The 11,318-nt window shown below is 40.2% G+C and overlaps 1 protein-coding gene across 1 annotated transcript in view; it reads left to right on the top strand.

Moving 5' to 3' along the window:
- The first annotated feature begins 9,129 nt into the window (after nt 1–9,129).
- Nucleotides 9,130–11,318, top strand: part of C1R (complement C1r) — a 28,160-nt gene continuing 25,971 nt past the window's right edge. Inside the window, exon 1 of the mRNA XM_060762580.2 lies at nt 9,130–9,310. Within this exon, the coding sequence (XP_060618563.2) occupies nt 9,309–9,310 (2 nt within the window). The 5' untranslated portion in view covers nt 9,130–9,308. The remainder of the gene's footprint in view (nt 9,311–11,318) is intronic.

Here is an 11,318-nt window from a genome sequence, read left to right as displayed (position 1 = left end):
TAAATGGAGGAGTATTCACTCTGCATACCACAACTGTAGTTTGAAGCATTATAGCAAAAACACATATTGACCATATTAATAAAGCAGTGGTTCCCAACCTGTGGTTCGCGGACCACCAGTGGTCCATAAGAACGAAAATATGGTCAGTGGCCTCACCATTACTACACCATTGCCTCGAAACCACGCAGCAATGAGAGCGACTGCTCTCGTGAAACTGTCTTATCGTGCCGAGGCAACGAGGATGTTGGGAGGGGAGAGGCTGACTACCCACAAAAGATTACCACTATCACATCAGCTCTAGATTATCAAATATGGTTTTCTGTGGGCGAGCAGATGATGTGTTCTGTATCAGAAACTAGAGCTGATGTGGTCTATCCAATGCAGTTTTCTGAATCAGCACCCCAAATAACCAAACTGAATCTAAAGTTGACCAAAAACCGATTCGTAACCCTTTGGTACTAATGTTGGAGAGTGGTCCTTGGTCAAATGGTCCCTGGTCAAAGTAGCCCTTGGTCAAGTGGTCCCTAGCCAAATGGTCACTGGTAAAGTGGTCCCTAATCAAAGTGGTCCCTGTTCCCTGGTCAAAGTGGTCCCTGGTTAAAGTGCTCCCTGGTCAAGATTCTCGTTGGTCACTGGTCAAAGTGTTTTCTGGTCAAAGTGGCCCTTGGTCAAAATGGTCCCTAGCCAAGTGGTCACTGATAAAGTGGTCCCTAGTCAAAGTGGTCCCTGTTCCCTGGTCAAAGTGGTCACTGATCAAGTGCTCCCTGGTCAAAGTGCTCCCTGGTCAAGATGCTTGCTGGTAAACTGGTCACTGGTCAACGTGGTCACTGGTCAAGGTGCTCCCTGGTCAAGGAGCTTGCTGGTCAAGTGATCTGTGGTCAAAGTGGTCCCTGGTCAAAAAAAGGTTGGAAACCACTGTAATGAAGAGTAGGGGATCTGTTTACTATGCAACCAAAACAACAACAACACCTCTATGCAACTTTTGTTTCCCAAATGTTGTCATACTAACAAGATTGGGTGCTGGGATAAGAAGATACCCTGCAGCAGCTCAAACAGAGAAAGGATGGAGCTTTCCCTTGCTTTCTGCAGGAGGAAAATCAATGCCAAGGCAAATGCTAGCAAGCAGAGGCATGAGCGTATAAAGATGTATTAGCAACTGGGTTGAAGGAGGGATGTTTTGGGAGGGGCAAGTCTTTTGTATGCAGGGGAAAGGGGCAGGCAGGGGAATGGAGCTTGAAGTGGCAGCAAAACCCATTTCAGAATAAGAGTTCTGGGATCCCAGGCAGGCAAGCAAGAAGGAAGGAAGGGGAGTGGACTGCTACGAAAAAGGAGGTTCTCAGTATGTGAAGTTTTCTTTAAAATGATATTTGCAGTTCAGTAGTGAACCTAGCAATATAAACTATTTTATTAAGAAAGCGTGGGTGGTGGTAAGGCTGATGCAAAGAAAATCAGAGATGGGAAACATGATGCTGCATGCCCCAGAAAATCCAGCTTTAGGCTGGTAGCAGTAATGTTGAGCACGGCCAGAGAAAAGATGGAGCTCAACAGCGCTACCTGCTGAAAGCAGATAAGGGTATCCATGATCCTTGCTATCAGCAAGCGGGCAGCAGCTTCCTATACCTTGACTTAGTATGGATGCCACACCTACTTGGAGCAACATGACCACAATGAGTAATATTACCCAGAGCATCAGAGAACAATTCAGGTCTTCTTGCGCCAATGCAGTATAGGCCATCCTATGGCAGTGATGCCCCTCTACAGTCGACATTGGTCAAGCAGGACAGTTTCCATGCAGGAGGGTAAATGGACACAATTGCTATTAGAAGTAGCCGCAGAGCGTTTCAACCTTCCTGGACAGAACAGTGCTGAATTTACAGGCTGAAATAACAAACGAAAAAGGAAAATTAGGAAGAGAAACAGCTGGATTGAACAATACGAGGGTTACAAGATTTTTTAAATACAAAGATTGAATATATTTTAATAAATCTTACATGGACTGTAGCATTACATTATATTTCCACATAATCACCATTCAGTTCAATACATTTTGTCACCCTTGGGACGAATTTTGATGCCTGAGTCATAGAAATTTCTGTCCCCCCTTTTCAGACAATTCGTCACTTGGATTTTCACCTTGTCATCTTCAGAAAAGTGTTTTCAACCAAGGTGTTCCTTCAATTCAGTGAACAGATGATAGTCACTGGGTGCGAGATCAGGGCTGTGACAAGAGTGGCTTAAACATCCCAACCAAATGAAATAAACTTTTGTGTTGCATGAGTGGTGTGCGGACGTGCATTGTCATTTTATCTTTTCATCATGTTATTTTGCATCTGTTTATTTCATTTTCTGTTATTATATTTATTTTATTTTGATGTTATTATTTGCTGTTTGTATTTTATTTTATTTTGTTGTACTGTACTTCTGGGCTTGGCCTCATGTTAATCGACCCGAGTCCCCTTCGGGGAGATGATAGCAGGGTACAAATAAAGTTTATTTATTAATTATTTGTATACTTCCCCTCTCAGCCTTCCGGCGACTTGAGGCGGTTACAAGGCAAAATTATTATTATATTATTATTAAGGAGACAGATTTCTACAGTCAGCATACCATGATGTTTGTTTTGAATGGCTCTGTAAAGATTCTTCATGGTCTCACAATATATTCCGTACTCATTTTGTCATATGCTGTCTTGATATTACATCCTCTCCATATACTGAAATGATTTCACAACGAATCACAGCGGTGTCCATGTCCTTAGCATTTAGGTAGCGTATTACAGCGCGAACTTCACACTTAGAAGAAACGGAATGAGGATGTTCATCTCTAATCTTCACCACAATGTCAGTTGATGAGCTACTGATGACTGGCACTGCTCATTTGCTTCTGCTGGCTTCCCACTACACGGCAGTGATACCAACTTCCCCCATGAAAATTCCTCATGCCTTTTAACCTTTCTTTCTGGATAGCCCTCGTATTCACAAATTCCAATCATTAGAAGAGGGTAAAATGTGTTAACTCACGATTTCAGCAAAGTGTGGATAGCAATGTATGATATCAGAGAGGAGTGGGCAGGCCTATTTTCTACTGACCTGGAGGACAAGGCTTAATGGTTTTAAGATACAGATGGGGAAGATTTCATTCGAACATTAGAAATAATTTCTTGACAGTAAAGCCCCATCTACACTGCTATATAAATTACAATTTATCTGCTTTGAACTGGATTATATGGCACTGTGGACTCATATAATACTGTTCAAAGCAGAAAATTCAGATTATTTGTGTTGATAATCTGGGTTATATGGCGGTGTAGATCCAGCCTAAGAGTGGTTTTGCAATGGAACCAATTGTTTAGATAGGTGGTGGGGTTTCTTGCCTCTGGATGTCTTCAGAAAGGAGTTGGAGAACTAACTAGTCAGGATGCTTCAGTGGATCCCAACTTGTGGGTCTCGAGGTGTTTCGGACTTCAACTCCCAGAAATCGCAGCCATCTTACTAGCTGTTAGGTTGGGAACCACTGCATGATCCTGCATTGAGCGGTGGGTTGTACTTGATAGTCTATGGCAGTGGTTCCCAACCTGTGAGTCTCCAGATGTTTTGACCTACAACTCCCAGAAATCCCAGCCAGTTTACCATCTGTTAGGATTTCTGGGAGTTTAAAGCCAAAACATCTGGAGACCCACAGGTTGAGGACCACTGGTCTATGGCATCTTTACCAACTCTATGGCCCCTTCTACACCGCCATATAATCCAGTTCAAAGCAGATAATCTGGATTGTATATGGCAGTGTAGAAGAGGCCTTTGATTCTATGATTCCATGACTCTATCCCCAGGTGTAAAAAAAATTGCAACCTAAGAACCATTAATTTTATTTTGTCAAATATCAGACTGTGATCAGGCATTGCTCCAAGGTGAAACTATAGTCATAAAGCTTTTCATTCTGCTCAGAGAGACCACAAGAGTATTACTTGTTGGAAATGTTACTTGATTTCTGCTTTAGTTTTAATGTTGTGTAATACTTTTCCTTTCAAAAGGAAATGGTGACAGTATCCTGAGGCAAATATAATAATGTCAAGCGTATAAAGTAACAAGAAAATATAATAATGTCAAGCGTATCATTTAACAAGAAAACTACTGCAATGACATCAGTCAGGTTTAAAGTAAGAAGGAAAAATAGTAGAATATATGTAAAAGTGCTAAAATGTTGAGCTATGTTGAAAAGCATTGCTATCAAATGCTGAAACACGTACAAATGCTTGTATAAGAGATTCCAATGCCCTCCAAAGATGAAATATAATCACAGCGCCTTGGTATGGTATGCATTAGGCTTGTTTGATTAAAAAAATGGCTCAAAACTTGTTTCAGCTGGTGGTTCGATTCTAAAGTCAATTCTGATTTTCACAGAAAAAAGTGTTCAAAACTTTTCAAAACTTCTGAGACTTCCAAATCCTTTCGTTAATGGTTTGAAAGTGTTATTTCTTGTTTCATTGGGTGATCTTTACTTTGAAAGTAGTTGTTTTACTCCAGAAGCAGGGAAAAGCAAGCAGAGGAAATTCCTTCCTTTTCTGGTTTAAAACTGGCTTCTCTGGCTTGAGCTGAGGCCAGGGACCAGAAGCATGGAAAATCTGAATAATTTCCGACTCACTTCATGAGTCGTAACGAAAATGCCGGAAAAAGCTTCAGAAGGTCAAATGGACTTCCAGTTTTCTTAAAAACTTCAAAATTGCTTCCAAAAAGGTAATTATTCCAACTTTATTCCAAATTACGAAGATTCCAACGGTACCTAGCCATGCCTAGTACGCATTGATATCCATTTAAGTGCAATGTACTACAAGTAACATGCTTGTATATTGCAGATGCCACGTTTCTTAACAGTGTAAGAAATAGTCCTCATAAGAAATAATATGCCTAGTCCAAATACTGTCTATAGAAATAAGATGCATATGTTACATAATGTGCACAGCATGCCTAAAATGAGATGTCTATCAAAAGGCGTAAAACAGTATAAATGAATAGTTTTATTCTATATGTAAAAGATACAATGTTTGTTCTCTATTTCTCTGTTATATAAACTTCCAAAAGTCCAAAGCTTAAGGGAAATGCTGGCATTGATATACCCACGTTGGTCAATCTTGTTGTTTATAACTCAGGATTACCAAAACGGTGAATTTTCAATACCTTTAAGCTAATATAGACTGATAAGCATAAGGCAAAGGACCTTTCATCCTTCAACAAAGAAGAACTGCTTTATTTCATGTTGGAAGTGATGCCGTTTTTGCTTGCAATAGAATTCCAGCAAAACAGCTTGAAGTTTATATTCTGTGAGTGTCAATGACCTGAAGGCACCAGATCCCATCCCATCATGTGGATCACATGATCATTTCTCTGACTTGGTCTTTAGAGCCATGTATCCTGGTGGCATCATGACTCTTATGATGGCAATGTTCATATATTCATTATGCATATGGCTACTGTAGCACTATTGTGATACTGAACTGTAGCATGACTGTCTTGTCGAAGGCTTTCATGGCCACAATCACTGGGTTGATGTGAATTTTCTGGGCTGTAGGGGGTCTATTCTAGAAGCATAGTCTCCTGATGTTTTGCTCACATCTATGGCAGGCACCCTCAGAAGTTGTGAGGTCTATTGGGAACTAGGCAAGTGGGGTTTACATATCTGTGGAATAATGTCCAGGGTGGGAGAAAGAATGCTTCTCTGTTGGAGGCAAGTGTGAATGTTTCAATTGGCCACCTTGATTAGCATTGAATAGCTTTGCAGCTTCAAAGCCTGGCCGCTTCCTGTCTGGGGGAATCCTTTGTTGGGAGCAGTTAGCTGGTCCCAATTGTTTGCTGTCTGGAATTCCCCTGGTTTTTTTTTTTTTTTTTTTTTTTTAGTATTGCTCTTTATTTACTATCCTGATTTTAGAGTTTTTTAAGCTGAAGAAACACAACATGCAAACTATCTACAGACCCACTAAGAAAATCCAACAAATGCTACGTTCAGCAAAGAACAAGAGGGATCCTCTCTCCTCTGCAGGAGTATACCGTATACCATGCAGCTGTGGACAAGTCTACATAGGGACCATCAAACACAGCTTTGTGAAACCAAAGCAAGGAACATGAAAGGCACTGCAGACTTATTCAACCTGAAAAGTCAGCAGAGCACCTGATGGACCCACCTGAAACAGCATATTATTAGAGAACACAGAAATGCTGGACCACTCTACAAACCACCATGTCAGTCTACACAGCGAAACCACTGAAATCCAAAGCATATGGATAATTTCAACAGAAATTAGGATAGCAAATAAAGAGCAACACTCAGAAGACAGGGGAATTCCAGACAAGAATCAATCAGGGCCACCTCCCAACAAAGGATTGCTGCAGCCAGGCCTTGAAGATGCAAGACTTTTCAATGCTAACTAAGGTGATTACTTGCAACATTCAAACCTGCCTCAAGCAGGCAAGAGTTCTTTCTCTGGACATTCGACAGATGTATAAACCCTACTTGCCTAGTTTCCAAAATGAACAAAATCTGGCTACCAGTATTAAAAGAACTCTAAAATCAGAACTGTAAACAAAGAGCAACACTCAAAAAACAGGGGAATTCCAGACAGGAAGCAATCAGGATCCAGCAGAGTAAATCATCTGGAGTTAGTGGAGAGACCTTTGAATGAATATCAGAAGGAACTTTTTCAGAGTAAGAGCTGTTCAACAACGGAACCAATTACTGGGTCTCTTTTCTCTATATGTTTTTTTTAAAAAACAAAAACAATTATGCACTGAGTGTGTGTGAGGAGGGTTGGATTCAGTAGCCTGTGGGGACTCTTCCAACTCTGCAAGGGAAGATGTTTTCTTGTTCCACCACCCATACAGGGCTTGCTGTGGAGGACATGGGAGAGAACTGTCGCTGCCTACTCCCAGACTATGGGATTACCTTCTCTGTGGTATCCAGTTGGCACTCTCCCTGCTGTCCTTCTATTAGTAGACAATGTCCTTTCTATTTAAGGAGGCGTTTGGTTTTTAATATGTTGTGGCAGATGGAGCTTTTGATGGCTAGCACTGTTGTTTTCATTTTATTATGTGTGGGGTTTTTTTGGAATTGCATTTATATGTGCATTTTTGACTTGTGCTTTTTAAAATAGAAGTTTGCTTTGTGTTTTAACTTCTGTATTGAGAGCTTTTTAGTTGTATTGTGTTTGGACACTGCTTTGGATTTCATGGCAGAATGGTGGGATATAAGTTTTGCTTCTTTGTGTTTACTCCCAATAATAATACTTCTATGTTTATGTCCTCCAAATCTATATACCGTATATACTCGAGTATAAGCCTACCTAATTTTATCACAAAAAACTGGGAAAACGTATTGACTCAAGTATAAGCCGAGGGTGGGAAATGCATCCACTATGGGTCAATTTAAAAATAAAAATAGATACCAATAAAATTACATTAATTGAGGCCTCGATAGGCTAAATGTTTCTGAATATTTACATAAAACTGTAATTTAAGATAAGACTGTCCAACTCTTATTAAACCATTATTCTAACCTCCTTCAATGTAAATGTACTTATTATTAAAATAATAAATATAATAAAAATAATAGAGTAAAATAATTAAAATGCAATAAAACAGTAATAATGGAGTAAAATAATAAATGTAGTAATAATGGGGTAAAATACTGTAAATGTAATAATAATAATAATAATAATAATAATAATAAATAGATTAAAATAATAAATGCAATAATAATAATAGGGTAAAATACTGTAAATGTAATAATAATAATAGAACAAAATAATAAATAGAATAATAATAGAGCAAAATAATATACATATAATAATAATAGAGTAAAATAATAAATCTAATAAAATTATACTAATAACAGAGTAAAAGAATAAATAACCTTGACTCGAGTATAAGCCGAGGGGAGCCTTTTCAGCCTAAAAAAGGGGTTGAAAAAGTAGGCTTATACTTGAGTATATACAGTAAATAAAAATGTAATGTTCATTTGTGGGATTAGCATAATTCAAAAACCACTGGACGATTTGACACCAAATTTGGGCACACTGAAAAACACAGCAAAAGAGACTTTAAAAGCCAAAAAATAAAAAATACTTTACAACGCATGCACAAAACCACATATATATACACAAACACACATATACACAAATATATACACACACATATACACACACACAAAACACATATACACAGACTGGGCCACAGCAATGCTTGGCAGGAGACGGCTAGTTTACCATAAATGATCAGAATGTAAATATATGCAAATGCTCCTCATAAAACCGGGAGTTTTTGTTTATGTGATGATGAAATTCTGGTACTTTGACAAAACAGTAGGTGACACACAACACATAGAAACGTGAGAGCTACTGCACGTATGCATCTGGTTTAAGTAGAGTCAATCATAGAAAAGTTATGATCATTTGGATGTAATGTATGAGTTTCTAAGGGCCCTTCCAGACAGGCCCTATATCCCAGGATCTGATCCCAGGTTTTCTGTTTTAAACTGGATTATATGAATCCGCAATGTCAGATAATCTGGGATAAACAGAAAACCAGGGTTCATATCCTGGGATACAGGGCCTATCTGGAAGGGTAGCAGCTTATTAAAACATTGCTTGGGCTCCCAGAGACCAAAATGCATATTTTAAAATCTTTTAATTGTATTGTTGAAGGCTTTCATGGCCAGAATCACTGGGTTGTTGTAGGTTTTTTGGGCTACATGGCCATGTTCTAGAAGCATTCTCTCCAGACGTTTCACTAAATCTATAGTAAGCATCCTCAGAGGTTATGAGAGTTTTGCTTCTTTGTGTTTACTCCCAATAATAATACCTCAATGTTTATGTCCTTCAAATGTACCATAAATGATGTTTCGCCTCCATCTATGGCAAGCATCCTCAGAGGTGGTGAGACCTCACAACCTCTGAGGATGCCTGTCATAGATTCAGGCAAAACGTCAGGAGAGAATGCTTCTAGAACATGGCCATATAGCCCGAAAACCCTACAACAACACAATCTTTTAATTCCAAGCACTTATCATACTCCAGCAGGAGGCAGCAGAGGACAATTTAAAATAAATCTTTTAGGTTTCCTTTAATGCCCAAAAATTTCCTCTATTGCCCAATAGATTTTGGAAAAGTTGTCTTTCTTCCCTCTTCTTAGTATGGTCTGCCCCAGCCGCACTAATTCACAGCTAACAAGATTAAGAGTTTACTGAAATCTCTGCTTTCAACATGCACGTACAGACTATATGAACTGCAGAGAGAAAGAGGGGATTACGTCCAATCTACGAACATGTGAGTGTTGACTGTGCGGGAAAGGAGAGGGTGGCATAAAAGGGAGGAAGCCGAATAGATGTCTAGTTGACAAAGATAAGAAAAGCATTAGGGGCTGGAATCCCCTATCAGCTTATACTTAACTAAGTACTTAACTCAGTAACTTCTCCTGTCCTGATCCTTCCAAACCTAACAAAAACATCAATCAGCCTTGCTTTAGTTGGTGGCAGAATGAACCTTCTTCTCTACAAGCAGTCATAAGTAAAGTAATTTGGGGGTGAGTTACGACGTAGGTAGTAGTATCCAAATTATAACTGGGTAGTGATAGAGAATATGAAGCAGTTACTATAACGGGCTGACATCTCCCTGCCAAAGATTGGAATTGAAGCTATACAGAAGCCAACAGTGTGATGCAGAAGCTTTAAAAAGGCCAATACGATTTTGGACTGCATCAAAAGGAGTATAGCGTCTTCATCAAGGGAAGTCATGGTGCCCCTCTATTCTGGTTTGGTCAGACCTCACCTGGAGTACTGTGTCCACTTCTGGGCACCACAATTCAAGAGGGATATTCAAGAGTTGGAAGGTGTCCAGAGGAGGGTGACTAAAATGATCAAAGGTCTTGAGAACATGAACCCCTATGAGGAGCGGCTTAAAGAGCTAGGTCTGTTTAGCCTGCAGAAGAGAAGGTGTCTTAAGGGTGAGGGAGGAGGATTGTTTTCTGCTACCTAGGACTCAAAGCAATGGGTTCAAATTATAGGGAAAGAGATTCTACCTGAACAATAGAAAGAACTTCCTGACTCTAGGAGCTGTTCAACCGTGGAACTCTCTGCCTCAGAGTGTGGTAGAAATTCCTTCTTTGGAGGCTTTTACAACCTCATCAGATGGACAAAATTGCCTATCCTATGCCATTTTGACTTCACTTGAGGCATGGAGCCCACCGACTCCCATCACATAATGTTGATCTACTTCTGGTGGGGCTCCGTGTCTCATGTGAAGTCAAAGTGTCATAAGAGGCAGTGCTGGCAACATGGGAGGCTACCCATGTAGCTCAGGAAATAACAAGGGGAAGCCGGGCAGTGACACGTCCCCCCATGGGATAAGGTTAGGGGCGATGCGGAGCACTGGGTTCCCAAGCCCCCCCCCCCCCCCCCCCCCCGGATTCAACACGAGCCATGGTAAATCCCCCCGCTATCACCCAGATCAGGGAATTCCTTGTGATGAGGTCCTAAAAACAAAGCCTGGATGGTCATCTGTCAGGGATGCTTTGGTTGTTCTTTTCCTGCATGGCAGGGGGTTGGACTGGATGGTTTTCCAAATCTAGGATTCTAGGATTCCACATCAGGACCATACAATATTCTTGGGAAAATGTTGTTACTTCCAGTTTTGAGAGATTCAAATTCACAGTGTTGTCACCAATGGTCCCCATATCCATGAGGTACTGATTCATCCCTTTCTAGAACAAGTAGAGAGATTTTTAATACAGCTGAGTATTTCTCAAAATGTCAATATTTCTCTCAGAAAAATTGAGGTCTAGTTCACCAACATATTGCTCACCAACTATACGTAGCTCCTTAAAGAGAAGAAACATAAAGGAGGGTTTTTGTGGGGTAGTAGATCTCAGGAAGCTGTTTTGTGATTTAAGGCATTGACTTCCTGGCTGATATCTGAACAGAGGATGGTCCGGAGAGGTCAATGCCTTGGTCCTTTCATTACCAGCTGCTACTTCTTGACGGATATCAGGTGGTGCAGTATGGGCTAAACAGTATAATTTCTCCAACGGTGTAGACATCCTGTGATATTGCGGCATTTGCCAAATTCAGCAGCTCTCATTAATGTGGAGGTCTTCAATGCAGAATTAGTATTCAGCCCTTTGGCTGAAAAAAAATCCCCTGCTATTAATTTTATTGATAGAATGTAAAATTATAATACAACTGTAATAAAGTGAGATATGGGCCCCTGGTGGCATGGCGAGTTTAACCACTGAGCTGTTGAACTTGCTGACCAAAAGGTCGGCACTTTGAATCCAGGG

The sequence above is a fragment of the Anolis sagrei genome, chromosome 2 (assembly GCF_037176765.1).
Source record: "Anolis sagrei isolate rAnoSag1 chromosome 2, rAnoSag1.mat, whole genome shotgun sequence".
Classification (NCBI taxonomy): domain Eukaryota; kingdom Metazoa; phylum Chordata; class Lepidosauria; order Squamata; family Dactyloidae; genus Anolis; species Anolis sagrei.
This window is presented reverse-complemented; position numbering and strand designations above follow the sequence as displayed.